This window comes from Miscanthus floridulus, chromosome 16 (assembly GCF_019320115.1).
Source record: "Miscanthus floridulus cultivar M001 chromosome 16, ASM1932011v1, whole genome shotgun sequence".
In the NCBI taxonomy this organism is placed as follows: Eukaryota; Viridiplantae; Streptophyta; class Magnoliopsida; order Poales; family Poaceae; genus Miscanthus; species Miscanthus floridulus.
Window position 1 is genome coordinate 96,498,809 of NC_089595.1, and position 22,032 is coordinate 96,520,840.

Sequence of the window (22,032 nt, forward strand, 5' to 3'; positions counted from 1 at the left end):
GTGATATCATCAGACATCGGGTCGTGTCGAGGCTCTTCTTTTCTTTTCTTTCTTTCTTTCTTTCTTTCTTTTTTTTGGAAATGGATTTCATTACTCAGAAGCCGCACAATCGGCAGCAACAATCTCTTGGATACAACCTGGAGAGGATCCACTAATGGATCATCGTCCTCTCGACGATCACACCCCATCGCTGCTAAAATATGGGCTACCCTATTACATGAAAGAAATCTAAACAGCATGCTGGCTCTGCTTTGCTCCTTCCATTATTGCATATACCCAGACCAACAGAACAGCTGAGCACAAGGATGAAACAATCCTATATCTGAACATCAGTATAACAACCGTAATTGTGGACCAGAGATTTATTAGCACTGCAAAAAACAAGACACACTAATTCAGAAAGAGGGAGCTACAAAAGCTGTCCTGCTGCTGCACAATACAAAACCTCAGTGACATATAAGAGTACAAGAAGGTAGATAGGAGGAAATGCTCTCTGCATACTCAGTAGCAGAACCCCTATATCCGCTTCAGAACCTTCTCAGCGGCCTCGATGGTCTTCTCGATGTCCTGGGAGGTGTGCGCCAAGCTGGTGAAACCCGCCTCGAACTGCGAGGGAGCCAGGTACACACCCTCTTCCAGCATGCCACGGTAGAACCTTCCAAACTTCTCAGTGTCGCTCTTCTTGGCATCACCGAAGTTGTGGACGGGTCCACCGGTGAAGAAAAAGCCAAACATTCCTCTGATGTGTCCACCGCACATCTCGTGCCCCGTTTTCGCACCCACATCCAATATCCCACGAATGAGTTCGCCAGTGATCTTGTCCAAGTACTCGTAGGTGCGGGGCTCTGTAAGACGCTTGAGCGTGTGAATTCCAGCAGTCATGGCTAGAGGGTTTCCACTGAGAGTTCCTGCCTGGTACATTGGTCCTGCTGGGGCAACCATCTCCATGATATCCCTCCTCCCACCGTAGGCACCAACAGGGAGGCCACCCCCAATAATCTTACCCAAGGTTGTCACGTCAGGGGTGATCCCGAAGTACTCTTGAGCTCCACCGTACGCCAGGCGGAAACCGGTCATCACTTCATCAAAGACCAGGAGTGCACCATCCTGTTTGGTCAAGTCACGGAGGGCATTGAGGAAACCAGGTTGTGGGGGAATAAAACCAGCATTGCCAACAACTGGCTCGAGGAAGACAGCAGCAATCTCCCCTTTGTTGTCCTCGAACAATTTCTTCACTGCCTCAACATCATTGTAGGGTGCTGTTAAAGTCTCATAGGTGGCCCCCTTGGGGACACCAGGGGAGTCTGGGAGGCCAAGGGTGGCAACACCACTGCCAGCTTTGACAAGGAAGGAATCAGCATGGCCATGGTAGCAGCCTTCGAACTTGACAATCTTCTCCCGCCCAGTGAATGCACGCACAAGGCGGAGTGCTCCCATGCAGGCTTCTGTCCCTGAATTGACAAAGCGGACCATTTCAATACTTGGTACAGCAGAGATGACCATCTCAGCCAATACATTCTCCAGCAAACATGGAGCACCAAAGCTAGTTCCTTTCTTCAGTGTTTCAATCAATGCAGCATTCACCTGAATCAAACAAGATATAAGTATGATGATTTAAATTTAGCTTTGTCAATTCTCAAGCCAGCTTAAGCCAAATGTTGCCGAATCAAATATAGTATCCTTTTTCCAATATATTAAATAGTGGTTCAAAAATCACGCTATAAGTTGACAGATATTTGATGGTGAAGTAAGGCCATAATGGATTTCGCCAGTTTGATTTACAAAACCAGACCAAGAAAATTTTATGATACATACAAAGGTTGAGAAATTTTAGTAGATTCACAAATGGGATGCAGATTAGTCCAAGTAATCCAATTAAGTATTATAGGAAATAGAAGTAAGCTACGCTATCAACTATCATAAAAGAACATTATGGGATAGGAAAACACAAGCAAACCCAAGGTTAACTAGCAAAAGAATTATGATGAAATACTTCAGATTCACATAACACATATTGGTCGGGAACCAACATAATCAATTCTGTACCTTATCATCTGCATGGCCGATAATTGCAGGACCCCAGGAACCAACATAATCGATGTACTCGTTCCCATCAACATCCCACATACGAGAACCCTTTACAGAGTCGAACACTACAGGCTGCCCACCAACAGATTTGAAGGCACGGACTGGCGAATTGACACCTCCAGGCATCAGCTCCTGAGAAACAGTGAAACATCAGTTAATAAAACATCCAGAACAATGGGGAAAAAATGATGACAAATGACTGAGATCTCAAAATGGTGAAAGATCCTAACACTGGTCATGGTGATGATAGTCCCCACCATTTCATGACATACAATCAGGGTTGTACATTTTATGCAGTTTACAGCTACAGATCCAGGACTAAAGCATGACTCACAAAGAAATGGCTACTAACTGCATAAAAGTATGGTATTTGACCGGTTTGTCGCATCAAAAGTAATGCTTGCTGCACCTAGGTAATCCTATCTCAGTAGGATTGCTTACAGCGAGGATTCCTTTCATTTGCATGGCTGTCTAATGTGTCGATTGGAGCGTAGTTGACCTTACTAAGCTCACAATGTCGGCCCCATTCCAGACCCTCTCCCAGCCCCCGGTTTCCATATTCCAAGCCATCTTTGACAATCCACCTCTTATTGCGTTACCACCAACGCATTGGCGGAAATACAGAAAAAGAAAAGCGAACCGATTGGCTACAATTTCCACGACAACCACAAACAACGCATTCCGCAAGCGACGTCTCTTCTTCCGAATTCACACCTCAAAAGTCACGAGACCCTCCGAAACGAAGGGGAATCCTGGGACGGCATGAAGGAGCTGCTGAGCGAAGGAATCAGAGAGGACCGGTACCTTGGCGGCGTTGAAGATCTCCTCGGACTTCTGCACCGTGTACGCCTTCTCGCCCTTCTCGAGGGATATCGCGGCCCGCACCACCGGCAGCCGAGCGCGGCGCCCCGTCGAGGCCCTCCTCGGCGCGGCCGGCCGGGCCGAGATCCCGGACGCCACGGCGGCGGCTGCAGCTCCGGCCATACTCGTGTTGGGCTTGCTCGTCTCGCGCGAGGCCGGAGGTGGAGCAGACGAGGGAGGGATAAGAAATTCCGGAGGGGTTTCGTGCGATTGGGTCTTAATAGCTAGGCCGGGCCCACCAAACCACGATTGGGTCTTCTCTGTACTAGTATTTTTTTTTTCCTTCTTCTTTTTTACCCCACCCTCCAAGCGAGATACCTGGTGGCGCTTCCGTTTAAGCCTGCATGCCCTGGCCCTGGGCCGAAAGTTTTGTCCCACATCGTCTGGCTAGCACTGGGCGACGAGTTTAAAAGGAGGCCTGTGGGCTGCCACTTCGCCTCCGCACTAGGCGGAGGTGCGGGCCTGAAGCCCGCTAGGTTAATTTATAGTACAGGCCTACGGGCGTTGATGTACTGTACTATACTCTTTCATGTAATATGTAAGAGATCTGAGATGTAATATCTAAGTTAAAAAATATTTTTGTTGAAAATTGCACTGCTATATTGACAGTTGTACGTTTAAAAACCCATAATAATATGAACAGATTTCTTACAAGATCGAAAACATGAAGAAACAGCCAAAGACATGGAAGTTTTTAATGCTTATTATTATAATAATATGTTTTTGGAATTGTCAAAGTTTATTGAACAAAGTAGCAACATTTGCAGCACCAGATTAGCTGCATTAAATCCACTGTGATTAATAAACGAGCAGCTGCATGTTATTTTGTCAAAAAAGAAGTGCCTGAACTTGTCCGTTGCTACTTGTTAGAAATCTCGGAGAACAAACGAAGAAACAACATGTCGAAAATGAAGAAACAACAGACTGACCTCAACTCTTCAAGAACAGCAGAAACGGCGACTTGGCTTCTGTGCTTTGACATTTCGTAAAAAGCTTAGGGGACTTGCTGGTGTGAAACATGAAGCACGGCAAGCAAGCATAACGAAGCACGGACCTTAACACAGTATCTAGCAGATATGTTAATCTAATGAGCTGAGACTTGTGTGCACCTGTTTATCCAGTCAATGATGCTAAGTGACGTGCACCTGTACACGGAGCTTCTTTTCAAGATTTTCTATCCAGCATCGGCCAAACACGGTTGACTAGAGAGGCAATGGAAGGAAATATGTGCCTTTCATTCGCCTTTCCAGGAAGTTGCCAGGATTGATTCCTTCACTTCGTTTCCAGAAGCACCGTTATACGTGAAAGTAAGGAATTGGCAACTTAACCCCTTGCCTGCACTGCAGAAGACATCAGGGTTGCCATGCTTAATAAACAATTTCAGTAGTAAAACAACAGATAACTCGGATGAACTATATAAGCTATAGAAACTGTTTTCAAGAAACATATGTAATACATGGATAATTTCTTTTATGAAATAAACTTTGCCTAGACTTCGTGATCCAAATGACCATAATACAGACGTCACCAATCAGATAACAGTTCTTTCAGAACCTATTTGGCCGGGACTTGCAATGGCATGACAAAAAAAATAGAGACTTATTTCTTCAGAAAAATATGTTATTAAATTCTACAAGTAGAGGGTCAATGGTACTTGGTACAGAAATAACTTTTTTTCTCGAACACGCAGGAGAACTGCGTATCTTTATATTAAGAAGGAAAAAAAGGGGGGCAAGAGCCCTTACAACACACACTCACACTCCTAAGCTCTTAGACAAACACACGCGCCTTTTACTAATATAGGAAACGACTTCACCTCCACAAAAGGATCCTACTGGCTATCTACAGGCTCAAGAGAAGGGAAGGAGCTTCCCTGAGCCTTTGCAAGCTTCCAGAAACGTTGTTCCTCACTTGCGAGCAGCAATGCTCCAGCCAGGCTAGGAGGAGTCCCATCGAAAACACACCGGTTGCGATGGTTCCAAATTGTCCATGCACCAAGGATGATAAGCGAGTTGAGTCCTTTTTTGTGTGAACCATCCATTCTAGACTCTGCTTTGGCCCACCAATCATCGAAGGAGGGTTCATCTTGTGGCGAAAGGGCCTGTAGACCCATTCTTCGCAGCAAAACAAACCAAAATTCGCGTGCAAACACACATGAGACTAGTAGATGATTGATAGTTTCTTCTTCTTGTTCACAGTGGGGGCAGCGAGCAGGATGTGGGAGACCTCGGCGTGCCAGCCTGTCTGCTGTCCAACATTTGTTGTGTGCTACCAACCACATAAAGAAGCGGCATTTTCCTGGGGCCCAAGTTTTCCAAATACGCTCCCAAGGCCTGAATACAGTGGAGCCAATGAAGAAACCCTCATATGCAGATTTTGCCGAATATTGTCCTGATGTCGATAGACGCCAAATATGAGCATCCTCCTCTCCAGGCTGCAGAACCACCTCCGAGAGAATATCCCATAGCGCTAAGAATTCAATGATGATTCCCACAGTATGAGCTCCTTGGATATCCGCAATCCAACCATGGTTAGTAAGGGCTTCCAGGACAGTCCTCTTATTAGCTCTTCTTTTGCTAACAATGGCAAAAATTTGTGGAGCAAGGTCAGCCACTCGTTGTCCATTTATCCATCTATCTTTCCAGAATAATGTGCGAGCACCATCACCCACCTCTGAAATGATTGCCGTAGAGAAGAGAGCTCTTACTGGATGATGAACCTGTATAGGAAAGACCGACCATGGTTTATTGGGCTCAGTTTTCTGTAGCCACAGCCATCTCATTCTAAGTGCCCATCCCAGCCTTTGCAAATCAGAGATTCCAAGCCCTCCAAGATCTGGTGGTCGACAAACCTTGGGCCATGCCACAAGACAATGCCCACCTTTCACATCTTTGCGTCCCTTCCAGAGAAATCCCCTTCTTATTTTATCTATTGCCTTTAGAGCCCATGCTGGAAGGTCCAGGGCCATTGCCAAATAGACCAAGGTTGATGTGAGTACAAATTGGACCAGTATTCTTCTCCCAGCTCGAGAGATCAAGTCTGCTTTCCAGCCAGGTAGCAAGTCTGCAATTCTGTCAATTATCGGCTGGATTTGTGCTCTAGTTAATTTATGCATAGACAAGGGTATACCAAGATACTTGCATGGGAAATCCAGAATTGCACACGGCAAGCTATCTTGCAGCACCATAATATCTGTCTCTGAGCATTGGATGGGATAAGCACTGCTTTTCTGTAAATTGGTTTTAAGACCAGATGCTTCACCAAAAAGTTGCAGAATGTCTAGGATCAAATTGATGTCACTGGAAGTGGGTCGAAGGAATAAAACAACATCATCCGCGTACAAGGAAATCTGATGAGACAAAGCCCGAGTTGCAAGGGTCTGCAGAAGTCCCTCGGTTGAGGCCTTTGCCACCATACGAGCAAGTACATCCATCACCAATATAAAGAGCATGGGAGACAATGGATCACCTTGTCGTAGTCCTCGCCTGTGAGAAATTATCTCACCGGGGACACCATTTAGTATGACCTGTGTTGATGAAGATGCTAGGAGTCCACAAATTATGTCGCACCAAATTACACCAAAACCCATCTTCTTCATGACTTCTACGAGGAATGGCCAGGACACCGAATCAAAAGCTTTCATGATATCCAGTTTAATGAGAACCCGGGGCTGTTTCTGGTGTTGGAGAAACCTTGCCGTCTGTTGGACAAGCATGAAGTTGTCCTGGATGAATCTCTTTTTTATGAAGGCACTTTGAGTAGTTGAGACCATCTGGTTCAGATGAGAAGCCAGCCTATTTGCAAGGATTTTTGTGATCAATTTTGCAAAACTATGCACTAGGCTTATAGGTCGAAAATCCTTGACATTCCTTGCGTCATCCCTTTTGGGCAGCAAGGTAATATAAGCTGTATTAAGAGCTTCCAGGTTTCTGAATTTTCTGCTGCCAATGGCAGAAACTGCGTTCATAATGTCTTGTTTTATAATTGACCAGCAAGCCTGATAGAACTGACCCGTAAATCCATCAGGTCCTGGCGCTTTATTACTCGGCAGTTGGCGGATAGTGCTCCACACTTCATCCTCAGAGAAAGGAGCATCAAGCTGACCAAGCTCATGGGCTGTGATGTTTAGCTCATCAAGATTAATTGTCCGGTTTCTATCCACACTTGTCCCAATCAGATCATTGTAAAAGTTATACATTGCTGCTGCCTTGCCATCATGATTTGTAATCACTTGGTCCCCTTGAATCAGCTGCGCAATGAAATTCTTGTTCTTACGGTGCCGGGCATGGAGGTGAAATAAGGTGGTGTTGGCATCACCATCACTAAGCCAATTAATCCGAGAGCGACATCTTGCAATTGTTCGTTGTAGAGAGGATAAAGCCAGGGAGTGTTTTTTTAATTGATTATATAGCCACCTCTCACTAGGTGACAGCTCTCTGTTATCCTGGGCGATCTCCAGCATATGTAAGATCTCTCTTGCTAGTCCAAGCTGACTATTGACGTGCCCAATCTTGTTTTGGCTCCAACTCTGCAGTCCCTTGGCAGTTGCTCTGAATTTCCTTGACAGGGTCTCGAAGGGGCAGGAAACAGCAGAAATAGAATTCCAAGCCGTCTCAACTACACCCTGAAAATCATCCTGCTTGGACCAAAAAGGTTCAAAATGGAACCTAGGTTTCCCAGCTTTACGATCTGTTAACCCAAGGATCAGAGGACAATGATCAGAATCTTCAGATGCCGCACTTTGTAGGAGGCAGTCCGAAAAGAGCTGTTCCCAATCAACAGAACATAGTACTCTATCCAGCTTAACCAATGTTGGTGAGTCTTGCAGATTAGACCATGTAAATTTGCGTCCATGAAGAGGTATTTCCTTCAAGGACAAATCATTGATCAGCCTTCTGAATCTTCCCATCATTGCACGGTTTAGGTTACTATTGTTCTTATCCTCATCTTTGTATATGAGATTAAAGTCTCCGAGTATCACCCATGATCCTTGGCAAGCAGCACGAATATCTCTCAATTCCTGTAGAAAAATGATTTTATTATTGTTGACTTGCGGTCCATATACACAGGTGAGCCACCAAGTCTGTCCACTGAAAGATCGAAACTGAATTGACACACTGTGGGCATCAACTCTAGTCGCAATAGCAGGTCCAAGAGCATGGCGCCATGCTACCAGAAGTCCCCCACTTGCACCATCAGATGGTAGTTCTACAGAATTATCGAAATCAGACCCAAGTGAGGAAAGAAGAGTTCGCCGTGATATTTGCTCCATTTTTGTCTCTTGGATGCAAACAATGTCTGCTTTGACAGCATCAACAAAGGTGCGAACAGAATTCTGACGAGCAACAGAGTTGAGACCGCGTACATTCCATGTCACAATTTTGGAGGGATTCATCTAGATAGATGTGATTGACGACCATGGGGACTAACAAGAGCACGTTGAGGTCATCAGAACCTCCTCATCAGGAGAGCTCCATGCAAACAGAGCTGCCAGCGCCTGGATGTGGGAAGCCGAGAGAGGTTGGGTGAAGAATTTGGCGTATTCTTCCAAGGCCTGTTGATCGATACCCTCCTGTTCACTAATGATGTCCAGTGATCTCATGACCCGCTTCTTGAAACGAGAGGGGGCAGGCTGTTTTGGTGATTCAACTCCTATGCCCGCAAGACGACGACTGCGGCGAGGAGCGCCCGGTGGGAGACGCTGTTGTTTCCTTCTAGAGATACAAGGGGTCGGGAGAATTTTGGTTGTTTTCTTGCTGAGGCGCTTGATGAATTCCTTGCCAGCTCGTCGAGGTGAAGGTGTTGAGGAAGAGGCTACAGCAAGCGGAGGGGCAGCCAGGTCGCTGGAAGACTTGACCAGCCGACGTCTCCGGTTGTAGACCTTGGAGAAGAATCTTGGCGATCTCGTTACAGCAGCTGCCCTTCGCACTCTTCACAGTTCCTGATGCCTAGGATGTTCTGCTTCAGGGTCACCCGAACAAATAACTTGTGGTGCAGCAACTTCTTCTTCATTTTGCAGCCCAACATCCAGGAAGGCCTCATATTCAGGCCCATCAACTGGAACTGGGATAATAGGAGATGGCCCACCCCTATTCAAGCCCTGTCCATCATCAGGCTGAGAAGCATGCCCAAGGCCATCCAACAGAGCTTCTGTGGGGGACACCGTAGGCGCACAGGAGAGTTCCGAGGGGACCTCAATCCCTGGCCCAGCAATGCCATTACTTCGCCCGACATCAGGATCTTCTTTGCCCTGCACCGCCGTATCCGCGTCCGCGTCGACGTTCGCCACAAATTCATCAGCACGCGTGCGTGAGACCTCGGGCAACGATATTGCAATAGCAGTACCATCCCCACACGCCGCAGGCTTCGTCTCCTCGGTTCCAGAGTCTGCTGTCTCGGAACCAAGCGCTGCCTCCTCCCGTGGCGAGAAACCAGCTGACACGGCCGTCCAGCCATCAACTGCCGCCGCCCGGCCATCAATGCCGAGCCCGAGCGTAGAGGCACCGTTAGCCAGGATGTTCGTGGTGGGGTCCGGAGCCGACGCCTGATGGACGCGTGGGCCCAGCCGAGAGTGGACCGAAGCCCGGCCAGCCTGGGCGGACGCCGAAGGTTCACCCGGCGCCGCCGACTGTGCCGGAGAAGAGGACGACGGCGACGTGAGAGTTCGCCGCCGGCGACGAGGTTCCTGATCCTCCTCTTCCGGGGGAGGCGAGGGAGGGCGATCATGACTCGATCCAGGTTGATCAAGGAGGTGGACAGTGACCTTAATCGGATAGGACAACGTCCGCACGCCATGACCGCCCTCAGAAGGTGGCTCCACGATCTCCAGCATCATCTCGGATGGAAAGAGGGCAGGATCAGAGCACCAAGCCTTCACCACGAACACATCACGGCGGTTTGCATTGTTAGGATGCACCCCATCAATCCAGCAGACCTCGTCCAGAAGAACATCAGCGGTGGCCAACTCCCAAGCATGGGCAGGGATGCCCTCGAGCTCCACTTCCACAGCCACCGACAGACTCGCCGCCGAGGCCTGGAGAAACCTTGTCCAGCGCATGACATGAAGCCGGCCAGTGGTGGTAACGATGGGGCGGCCTCCGTTGTAAACGATGCCAGCTAGCTCCTCATTAGGCAAGATCAAGATGAAGCTGGACGGACCCCATGGATGCAGGGTTAGCCGAGCTTCATCGATCTCAAACCTATGGGCGACCGTGGCACGAATGAACTCTAACTCGCCGTCCCCTGATCCCCCCAGCAAGGTGATGACCAGGGCGCATCTCAGGGCATCCTCGTTGCGGGAGAGATGGTCCGACCGGTGGAGAACGCGTCTTGGGATGACCGGAGCCCCAGCGGCGCCAGACAGTGCAACCTCGGCGTTAGGCCCCGAGGAGGGGTGGCTAGGCACATCTTCCTCGCCAGTGTCGTCGTCCGCATTTTCCGCACCCATCGCGGGACGCGTCCGACGTGGCCGCCGCCGCCGCTTGCGCTTGTGCTCACTTCCGCCGCCCGTGGCCACCGGAGACTGCATGGCAGGTGACCGCGTCATCACCGAGACCTTCGGCCGCCAAACCAGCTGCCTGCAGGCGTCCAGAGGCCGGGAAGGGCAGGCACCAGAGAGATGCCCCAGACCCCGGCAAACGAAGCACCGTGGACGGGACCGGCAGCTCGCGGCCCTGTGAGCTGTGGACAAACAGTTGAAGCAGCGCCCGCGAAGATCCTCCGGGACAGGCCGCCGAGGAGGGAGCTCCCGCCGGCGGCGCTCGCGTCGGGCACGTCGATTCTCCGAGGTTACCCAACCATCCCAGTCAGGGATAATCACCCCAGCAGGGCGAACATGACGGTCACGCGGCCTGAGGACGATCCGGGTCGGCGCGCGAGGACGAGCCGACGAGGCAGCAGCCGCGGACGGGGCAAGCGCGCGAGGAGCAGCAGCCACGGACGGGGCAGCGTGAGCGGACAAGACGCCACCGCTCAGGAGAACGTCCTTGTAAGAAGGTGACCCGCCGTCGGAGAAGCACTCAGAAGACGGAGAGGCGTCCCTCCAGCGCTGGTCCTTAGAGCGCCCTGCCGTGACGAATGGGGATCCCTCAGGCGCCGGAGAGGGAGGGGGTTGGGTGGTCGGCGCGCCCAGAATAGGCAGCGGCGAGCGGCTGGTGGAGCAGGAGGACGGGAAGGGGTGGGCGCCGGGAGGTGGAGGGGGAGCAGGAGCGGTAGCGACGGGAGCCAGCAGGGCGAACATGACCACTTTTCCGTACAGAAATAACTCAGTGTGCCCTCAGGCCTCAACCACCTCATCGCATTCCTCATTTGCATTGCTAGGAGGGAGACAATAGACAACCAAAAGGGGAAAAACACTATGCCGATTGGAGAGGTTGTACTGTCTGCCTTCATGCAGGCACTCTTTGAGAAAGTGCTTGCTGCTACTATCGGAGAGCTGAGATTCCCTCGAGATGTCACTGAAGAACTGCATAACTTATCGAGCATCCTGTCAACAATTCAATTTCATGTTGAAGATGTGGAGGAGCGGCAATTGAAGGATACAGCTGCACACAGCTGGCTTGCCAAGCTCAAGGGTGTCGCGGATGAGATGGATGACTTGATTGATGAGTATGCAGCTGAGACTCTGCGATCCAAACTAGAAGGTCCATTCAACCATGACCATCTGAAGAAGGTTAGGAGCTGTCTCTGCTGTTTTTGGTTGAACAATTGTTTATTTAACCATAAGATAGTGCAGCAAATAAGGAAGATTGAGGGGAAACTCGATAGGCTTATCAAAGAAAGACAGATTATTGGTCCAAACATGAACAGTGGGACCGACAGGCCGGAGATAAAGGAGAGGCCCAAAACAAGTTCACTGATCGATGACTCAAGTGTGTTTGGAAGAGAAGAAGATAAAGAAACCATTGTGAAGATGTTGCTGGCCCCCAATAACTCGGGCCATGCCAACCTTTCTATTATTCCCACAGTGGGCATTGGGGGACTAGGAAAGACGACTAACACAGCTCATCTACAATGACGAAAGAGTAAAGGAGCATTTCCAGTTAAGGGTGTGGCTGTGTGTTTCTGAAAATTTTGATGAGATGAAGCTTACCAAGGAAACAATTGAATCAGTTGCTAGTGGGTTCTCATCAGCCACAACAAACATGAACCTGCTTCAAGAAGACCTCTCAAAAAAGCTGCAAGGTAAAAGATTTCTTCTAGTCCTTGATGATGTATGGAATGAGGATCCTGAAAAATGGGACAGATATCGCTGTGCTCTAGTTAGCGGGGGGAAAGGGAAGCAAGATTATAATTACCACACGAAACAAAAATGTGGGGATACTAATGGGCGGGATGACTCCTTACCATCTAAAGCAGCTATCAAACAACAATTGCTGGCAGTTGTTCAAGAAACACGCATATGTAGATGGTGACTCCAGTTCACACCCAGAATTGGAAATGATAGGCAAGGACATCGTGAAGAAGTTGAAAGGCCTGCCACTAGATGAAAAAGCAGTAGGCAGTTTAATATGTACCAGGGATGCAGAGGAAGATTCGAAGAACATATTAAAGAGTGAAATATGGGAATTGCCATCAGACAAGAATAACATATTGCCAGCTCTGAGATTGAGTTACAGCCATTTGCCAGCCACACTAAAGCGATGTTTTGCATTTTGTTCAGTGTTTCCCAAAGATTACGTCTTTGAGAAAAGAAGGTTGGTTCAAATCTGGATGGCCCTTGGGTTCATTCAGCCTCAAGGAAGGAGGAAGATGGAAGAAATTGGGAGTGGCTATTTTGATGAATTACAAAGCAGATCCTTCTTCCAATACCACAAAAGTGGATATGTAATGCATGATGCCATGCATGACCTAGCATAGTCTGTCTCAATTGATGAGTTCCTAAGATTGGATGAAGGCCTAAGACTGCATGATACCCCGCACAGCAGCAGCCCTGAAAGAAGTGCCAGGCATCTATCATTCTCTTGTGACAACAGAGGCTGGACCCAATTTGAAGCTTTCCTTGGATTTAAGAGAGCTCGCACACTTTTACTACTAAATGGATACAAATCGATAACAAGCTCTATACCCAGTGATCTGTTCCTCAAGTTGAAGTACCTTCATGTGCTTAATCTGAACCGACGAGATATTACTGAGCTGCCTGATTCTATTGGTAACTTAAAATTGCTTCGATATTTGAATCTTTCAGGCACTGGAATAGCAACGTTGCCTTCATCAATTGGTAGGCTCTTCAGCCTGCAAACACTGAAGCTGCAAAACTGCCTTGCATTAGATTACCTCCCAAAGACCATAACCAATCTCGTAAATCTTCGATGGCTAGAAGCAAGAACAGAGTTGATCACTGGCATAGCTGGAATAGGGAACTTGACTTGCCTTCAACAACTGGACGAATTTGTTGTCCATAAGGACAAAGGATACAAGATCAGTGAGTTGAAGGCAATGAAGGGGATCACAGGACATATCTGCATTAAGAATCTTGAGAGTGTGGCTAGTGTGGAAGAGGCTAATGAAGCTTTGCTAATGAAGAAGACAAACATCAACAATTTACACCTTATATGGTCTGAAAGGAGGCGCTTGACTTCAAAAACAGCAGATAAAGACATAAAGATACTTGAACACCTTCAACCACATCATGAACTCAGTGAGCTGACAGTCAAGGCCTTTGCAGGCTTATACTTTCCAAATTGGTTAAGTAAACTAACTCAATTGCAAACCATCCACCTGTCTGACTGTACAAACTGTTCAGTTCTACCAGCGCTTGGAGTACTTCCCCTACTCAAGTTTTTAGATATTGGGGGTCTCCATGCCATTGTTCACATCAACCAAGAGTTTTCAGGAACCAGTGAAGTCAAGGGGTTTCCATCACTGAAGGAACTCGTATTTGAAGACATGTCTAACCTAAAAGGTTGGGCTTCTGTACAAGATGGTCAGTTGCTTCCATTGCTCACAGAACTTGCAGTGATTGACTGCCCACTACTAGAAGAATTCCCATCTTTCCCATCATCAGTAGTGAAGCTCAAAATTTCTGAAACAGGGTTCACTATTCTTCCAGAAATACATACTCCAAGCTCTCAAGTTTCATCATCATTGGTATGCCTACAGATTCACCAGTGCCCAAATCTTACATCATTAGAGCAAGGATTGCTTTGCCAGAAATTATCAACACTCCAGCAATTAATCATCACAGGCTGCCCAGAATTAACTCACCTGCCAGTTGAAGGATTCAGAGCCCTGACTGCTCTTAAGAGTATTCATATCTATGATTGTCCGAAGCTGGAACCATCCCAACAGCATAGTTTGCTGCCCTCCATGCTTGAAGATCTACGCATCAGCTCGTGCTCCAACCTAATCAATCGTCTTCTTCGAGAGATTGATGAGATATCCTCAATGATAAATCTTGCCATAACTGATTGTGCCAGCCTTCACTATTTTCCAGTAAAGCTTCCTGCCACTCTGAAAAAGTTGGAGATCTTCCATTGTATGATACGGCCCCCGCCGGGAAGAGCGCAGAGGAGAATGGAGGAGTAGGCTGGACTGGGAATTGGAGCGGAGAGGATAGTGTGGCAATGGCGCAGTGGGGAGATCGCCGGCGGCAGCGGCTGAACCGCGCGCAGCCACCGTCGAAGAGGAACCCCACCCGCTCAGGGAGGTTCTATTCTTCTTCGATGCCAATTACATTATTCCTAAGCCACCTTTATAGTTCAGGTGCCTTCCTAACAAACCAAGACTCAGATCCTAACAAACCAAGACTCAGATCCTAAAATTCCTCCCGCCTGATTGCCTTTCTAAACCAACTAAGACCGACTCAGCCACTGTTGGCTGTGGTAGGCCTGGACCTACGCCGGTACTGCCGGCCTACAAATGAGTCCACAACATTTCCCTCCTCCCCAACAAACAGCTCGTCCGCGAGCTGAAACGCTGGATAGCGCTCCTTGAAGTCGGCAATCGGTTCCCAAGTAGCATCAGCAGCGGAGCGTCCATCCCAGTGAACTAAGAGCTCCCAACGGCCCCTGTTAAGGCGAGTCCGGACCACTTGAGACGGCGAAGGAATCACACGGCCCCTCAAAATGTCTGGGAGCGGCATGATGGCAGAAGGAGGGTCACCGGTGTACTTCTTCAGTAGAGCAACATGAAAGACATTGTGGATACGTGCCTTCGGAGGGAGCTGCAGGCGATAGGAGACTGCACCAATTCGCTCGATCACCATATATGGCCCATAGAAACGCGGAGCAAGCTTGGAAGGGTTGGCGGCCGTGATGCCCACAGCAGTCCGCTGATGGAGCCGAAGGAGCACCCAGTCGCCAACAGCAAACTCCACATTGCGACGCCTCTGATTGTGATGCTCCCGCATAGTGTCCTGGGCAAAAAACAAGACGATCACGGCTCTCTGCCAAGAATGTGTCGCGATCCCGGAGCTGGTGATCAACAGCAGCCACACGTGCAGCGCCCGGCGTATAGGACACCAGGGCCGGCGGAGCCCTGCCATAGACCACTTCAAACGGCGTGACGCGAAGTGCAGATTGGTAGGATGTGTTGAAGCAAAACTCTGCCCAAGGCAGCCACTGCAGCCAGGAGCGCGGGCGGTCGCCAGCCAAACACCGCAGGTACATAACGATGATGCGGTTGGTGACTTCCGACTGGCCATCTGTTTGGGGATGAAAGGCCGAACTTCGCAAGAGCTTGACACCGGCCAGTTTGAACAATTCCTCCCAGAAGTGGCTAGTGAAGGCCGTGTCACGATCGCTGACAATCGAGCACGGAAAGCCATACAACCGGACGATGTTGTCGAAGAACGCCCGAGCCACGGACTGTGCGGAGTAGGGATGGCTCAAGGCCACAAAGTGGGCCATCTTGGAGAAGAGGTCGACGATGGTCAAGATAACTGACTTCCCGCCGACCCGGGGAAAGCCCTCGACGAAGTCCATGGCGATGTCGCTCCAGACAGAGGATGGTATAGGCAGGGGCTGAAGGAGGCCAGCCGGGTGGAGGTGCTCCGTCTTGTTGCGCTGACAGACGGCGCACGCCCTGATGAAGTCGCGCACCAGCCGGTGCGCACGGCTGTTGTAGAACGAAGCCCGCAGCCGGTGCAAGGTCTTCTGGACTCCCTCATGGCCGGCCTCATGAGCATCCCGCAGCAGCTGTGGCCAGATGCTGGAGGTCTCGGGCACAAAGACCCGACCACGGTAGAGCAGCAACCCATCGATCAGCTGCCATCCATCCGGGGCTGTGCCAGCTGTGAGCTGATCTCGGAAGGCCTGAGCCGCCGGGTCGGCCTGCAGCTCCTCGCGGAGGGTGTCGTAGTTTGCAAAGAGGGGCCCGGTCAGGGCCAATGCCGTGCCCTCCTCATCCCGCCGAGACAGCGCGTCGGCGACGGTGTTGAACCTCCCGGCGCGGTACTCAACCGTGAGGTCGTACCCGAACAGCTTGGAGACCCAAGTATGCTGCGGAATGGTCATCAGGCGCTGGTCAAGAAGAAACTTGAGGCTCCAGTGGTCGGTTCGGATGGTGAACGCGCGACCCCAGAGGTAAGGCCGCCAGTGGCGGACGGCCTTGACCAGCCCAATGAGCTCACGCTCATACGCTGGAAGCTTGGCATGGTGAGGCGCCACCGGTCGGCTGAAGAAGGTGATGGCGCAATCACCTTGGTGCAGCACAGCGCCAAACCCGGCACCGGACGCGTCGCAGTCCACCACAAATCGCTTGGTGAAGTCCGGAAGTTGCAGCAAGGGAGCGGTGACCAGGGCTGATTTGAGGGCGAGGAAGGCGGACTCCGCGTCAGCCGTCCAAGTGAAGGCCTCCCACTTGAGGAGGGCTGTGAGCGGCGCCGCCACACCGCCATAACCGGCGATGAATTTCCGGTAGTAACCGGTGAGGCCCAGGAACCCCCGCAGCGCTCGGGCCGTACGGGGGCATGGCCATGCCTCCACGGCCGCCACCTTGTCGGCGTCCATGGCAACCCCCTCGGCTGAAATGATATGGCCGAGGTAGGCCACTGACGGCTCGCCGAAGTAGCACTTGGACCTCTTGGCAAAGAGACCGTGATCGCGCATCAGCTGCAGCACCGTCTTGACATGTTGTAAGTGCTCAGCCCACGTGGGGCTATAAATTAAGATATCATAAAAAAAACCAAAACAAAGCGGCGGAGGAACGGCTTCAACATGTCGTTCATAAGCGCCTGAAACGTCGCCGGCGCGTTGGTAAGGCCGAAGGGCATGACGAGGAACTCGAAATGCCCGTGATGCGTCCGGAAGGCGGTCTTGGCGATGTCGTCCGGATGCATGCGCACCTGATGGTATCCGCTACGAAGGTTGATCTTGGTGAAGAAGCGGGCACCCTTGAGCTCGTCCAAGAGCTCGTCGACCACCGGGATCGAAAACTTGTCTTTAACGGTGACGGCGTTGAGAGCGCGGAAGTCAACGCAGAAGCGCCAACTCTTGTCGTGCTTGCGGACCAGGAGCACCGGGGAGGAGAATGGTGATGTCGACTCCCGGACGATCCCCTGGCCGAGCATGTCTTCGCACTGCCGCTCGATTTCGTCCTTGAGGAGCTGCGGGTAGCGGTATGGCCGCACCGCCACAGGTGGGGATGCCGGCAGGAGGTGGATTCTGTGATCATGTCGGCGTGGTGGCGGTAAACCCCGGGGCTCCTCGAAGATGTCGTGGTACGAGTGCAGCAGCTCCTCCAGCACGGCACGGGGGTTAGCGAGGGCGCGAGCAGCCACGCCCCGGTTGTGCACGCCGGTCCAATGGTGGGAAAGGCCATTGTACCAGAAGGACATCGCCAGGGCGCCAAAGTCCCAGACGATTGGTCCCAGCGTCCGAAGCCACTGGACGCCAAGCACCAGGTCGAAGCCGCCCAAGTCCAACGCGAAGCAGTCGATGGCGAAGGCCTCGCCGCCGATGGTGACCGGGGTAGCGAGACAGACCCTCGGACTACGCACCCGATCACCGTTGGCCACCATGACGTTGAGGCCAGCGCGTGGGGTGACGTTGAGACCCAGGCGCTTCGCGAGCGTGGAGTGGATGAACGTGTGGGTGGAGCCGGTATCCACCAGGGCGCGTAGCTGGACACCCCCCCACTGTCGCCTGCAGCAGCATAGAGTCAGCAGAATTGAGGCCAGTGAGGGCGTGGAGGGAGATCTCCAGGTCGTCGATCTCGCAGAGCGGATCTTCCTCATCGTCCGCCAGGTCCATGAGGAAGACGCCCTTGGCGGCGCACTTGTGGTCCTTGCTGTACGGCTCGGGGCAGAAGTAGCACTGCCCGTTCTGCCGTTTCTCCTGCATCTCCGCCGGCGTGAGCCGTCGAAAGCGTGGCCGCGGACCCTCCGTCCTGCCGTCCATCGCCGCAGCGCCGGAGGGAGCGACCGAGGCCGACGCCATAGCGCGGCGGCTCGAGCCCTTAGGTGCCGCCGAGCTATTGACCGTGGACGACTCGGTCTAACGCTGCTCGAACGCCCGAGCGAGGCTCATGGCCTTCTGGAGGTTGGCCGGGTACTGCATCTCCACGTCGTGGGCCAGCGGCTGTCCCAACCCGCCCGTGTAGAGGTCGATGATGGTCCGTGTGGCGAGGTCGTCGCAGCGCGCGAGCAGGGACTGGAAGCGCCGCGAGTATTCCTCCACCGTGCCCGTCCGGACCAAAGCCTTGATCTCCGCGATCGAATTCGTGCGGATTGGGGGCCCGAAGCGGAGATTGACGAAGTCGACGAAGCGTGGCCACGGCACCATGCCGAAGTCCCGTTCCATTTGATAGTACCACTCCGCTGCGATGTCGTCCAGGTGCAGGGAGGCCATCCAAACCTTCTCGTCTTCCGGAACTCGATGGCCGCGGAAGAAGTTCTCACACTTGTTCAGCCAAGTCAAGGGATCAGACTCGCCGTTGAAGGTGGGGAACGGAATCTTGGGAGGTCGGTGCGGCTCATGGTTGCGATCAAAGAAGCGGCCGCCGACGCGGTCGTAGTCGCGATCGTGCACGCGGTCCCCGCGTCCGAAGTCGCGCCCGCCAGGATCCGCGTAGTCGCGCCCGCCAGGATCCGCGTAGCCGCGCCCGCCGCGGAAGTCGTGCCCGCCATGATCCGCGTAGTCGCGGCCGCCATGATCCGCGTAGTCGCGGCCGCCAGGATCCACGTAGCCGCGCCCGCCGCGGATGTCGAAGTCGCGCTCGACGCGATCGTCATAGCCGCGTCCTCCGCGGCTGTAGAAGCCGCGATCGTAGCCGCGGCGGGCGGAGTCGCGCGCGTCGAAGGGGCGGGTGAAGCGCTCGTGCTCGCGCATCGTGCGGTCGCGGAACGATGTCCAGGCACGGTCGCGCTCCAGGTCAAGCACGTCATCTTCCTCGGTGCCGCGGAAGGGATCGTCGTCGCCGTGATCGTCATGCGAATTGAGGCGGTTGTTGATGGTGGAGAGCTGACCCAAAATGCGATCAAGTTTTGCATCCATGGCCGCAGGATCAGGCGCGGTGCCGGGCATGGCTGCCGATGCACCGGAATTGTGCTCCGATACCAAATTGATACAGCGTTGCCGTCGGGAAGAGTGCAGAGGAGAATGGAGGAGTAGGCTGGACTAGGAATTGGAGCGGAGAGGATAGCGTGGCCATGGCGCAGTGGGGAGATCGCCGGCGGCAGCGGCTAAACCGCGCGCAGCCACCGTCGAAGAGGAACCCCACCCGCTCAGGGAGGTTCTATTCTTCTTCGATGCCAATTACATTATTCCTAAGCCACCTTTATAGTTCAGGTGCCTTCCTAACAAACCAAGACTCAGATCCTAACAAACCAAGACTCAGATCCTAAAATTCCTCCCGCCTGATTGCCTTTCTAGACCAACTAAGACCGACTCAGCCACTGTTGGCCGTGGTAGGCTTGGACCTACGCCGGTACTTCCGGCCTACAAATGAGTCCACAACATTGTAGCAACCTAAGATGCTTGCCTCCTGGTATAGGAGCAGCATCTTGTTTGGTAGCTATGACCATTTTGAACTGTCCTCTTATACCAAGCTTGCCAGAACAGGGCCTCCCACAATCACTGAAAGAATTGTACATCAAAGAATGCCCACTGTTAACAAAGAGCTGCAAAGAAAATGATGGTGAATATTGGCCTAAAATTGCTCATGTACCAACCATAGAGATTGAAGATGATAGTACCATGACTGACTGGAGCATAAGAAGAAGATTATTCTAAATGCATCATAGCAACACAACAGAGGTACGGACTAGATGAATCTTCAGCTACTGTTTCACACACATAACAGCAAGCTCAAAAATATTCTTGGCAAATGGCTGTATACTCATTTTTTTCATCAATTTTGTACGCTGCACATACTTATGCTTGAGTGCACTTTATATGTCAAGCGGTAATCATAAAGAACCAATATACAAACCTGCACAAAAATCGGCTGCAACGAGTACATGCAAGATTTCAACCTTTGTGTTTGACAGTAGGTATATCTTAGAATAATGCTACTAGAGACAGCCATTTACAGTACAACAAGCAAACTAAAATGAAAAAACAAAAGATAACACTGTTTACCTTTACTATCGTGAAAACCTAATGTTTAATGTTTTCAAAAAGCCTGTCGGCAACAGTTTACTTCAGATCACCAACCATGGCCAAGTCATATCTTCTCAGGCAAAAACAAAAGAGGTTTTAACTTACGAGCAAGCTTCCCATGCATGCATGCTTAGCAACAAGTTTACAACATAAAGTATCCAGGGTACTAACATATTTATCAAAATGTTGATAACAGTATCTCATACTTCATTATTGAATTTAGGGCAGCTCGATGTTGAATATGTAAGATCTGCAATTCTGTTCTGCATAAACAATGATTCGGAATTCTCATTTATATACTTCTTTTCTTCATGTACAGATATTCATTTGAATTATGAATCTTGCTTCAAGAGCATTATACCTTATAGGTTCCATCCACCATCTGATTGCAGTATCCAAATGTATGAATCTACGACTAGATGGTTCAATCAATACTTCTCAAGAAAATAAGGTATTTTCACTAGACAACATGAAAACAAGAATACTGGCAAGTAGCAATGTCAGTTAATTTCTTCTGTGTAACCACATTGCAATCATGAGGAACCTGTGCCTCTGATAGTACCAACATGTCAAAGTGTTATATCGCGGATCGCCTACTCTCTCTTTTTTTTTTTGTTCTTTTCTTTTGTTTTTTGAGGAATTTTATGGTGCTTGTAAGGCTAGCCTGAACATTTGTATTGCAAAACTGAGAGCAAATTTGGAGGCAAGCAGAAGTTACAGGGTGGAAGGTACACTTATCCTCAAATTTCCATCTACTTTCTCTTCTTCTGTCCCATGAACTGTGAACACTATCATTTCACAAAGTAATGCCTCTTGGTACTCGACTAGTCAAATGTGTCATTGCAACTTTCAAGAGCTAAACAGACATTTTTTCAGGTAAAATTCAATGTTACCTCTCATGATAGGAATGAACACTTCTAATTGTAAAATTTGTAGTACAAGTACAAAGGTTTTTTTAATGACTATTCTATTTAACTCCAATGGGATGCTGATTTCCATCTAGAATCTGGAGAGAGAAAGCAAAGGTGGCCGACTAATCGACACCGTCCTGATGCAACAAATGCTAGTACGCAGCCTAGAGAACGGCGGAGAGCAATCAGTAGCGCCAAAAAGTAATGCATCGTACGGGTGGAGGAATGCCATGGAGATTGCGGGTCTCCTTACGAATCAACATGCGGCGAATCCGCGATAAGCGAGAAAAAAACCGACAAGCTCACCGTCTCGGAAGCGAAAGGAGCATTGCAGACTCGCCCGCACTTCTTCCTCTCTCATCCTCCCTGGGCTCCAATTTATGGCGGCGGCGACTATGGTATGGCGTAGTTGCGCGAGGTGTTGGCTGGGCATCGCCGCACCGCGGGGGCGTGGTTGGTCTTCTGTAGGGAAGACGGTGGTTGTGTGCTTGGTGCGCGGGCAGCGCAGCGCCGCCGCCGCCCGCCGGTGAGCCTCGGCCCTCGGGGACAGTTGACACGCGAAGCTTAATCTCCAGATTGCAGAAATAGGGCCCCCCTTGATCCCATTTGATTGGGCCCCTTGATTCCGTCTG

At 50.7% G+C, this 22,032-nt stretch overlaps 1 protein-coding gene and 1 pseudogene across 2 annotated transcripts; one reads left to right on the top strand and one right to left on the bottom strand.

Moving 5' to 3' along the window:
* Nucleotides 1-347: 347 nt before the first annotated feature.
* Nucleotides 348-21,967, bottom strand: LOC136511953 (glutamate-1-semialdehyde 2,1-aminomutase, chloroplastic). 2 transcript variants are annotated; one of them, XM_066505966.1, is made up of 4 exons: nucleotides 21,707-21,967; nucleotides 3,879-4,289; nucleotides 2,047-2,220; nucleotides 348-1,584 (listed from the first exon to the last, which is right to left on the bottom strand). In XM_066505966.1, exons 3-4 carry the CDS (start codon nucleotides 2,212-2,214, stop codon nucleotides 517-519), a joined length of 1,236 nt encoding a protein of 411 aa, XP_066362063.1. In that variant the 5' UTR covers nucleotides 2,215-2,220; nucleotides 3,879-4,289; nucleotides 21,707-21,967; the 3' UTR covers nucleotides 348-516. The 2 variants fall into 2 exon arrangements, with proteins under 2 accessions (XP_066362063.1, XP_066362062.1); XM_066505965.1 differs by lacking the exons at nucleotides 3,879-4,289; nucleotides 21,707-21,967 and adding an exon at nucleotides 2,893-3,792.
* Nucleotides 11,250-21,445, top strand: LOC136511955 (putative disease resistance protein RGA3; annotated as a pseudogene).
* Nucleotides 21,968-22,032: the final 65 nt, after the last annotated feature.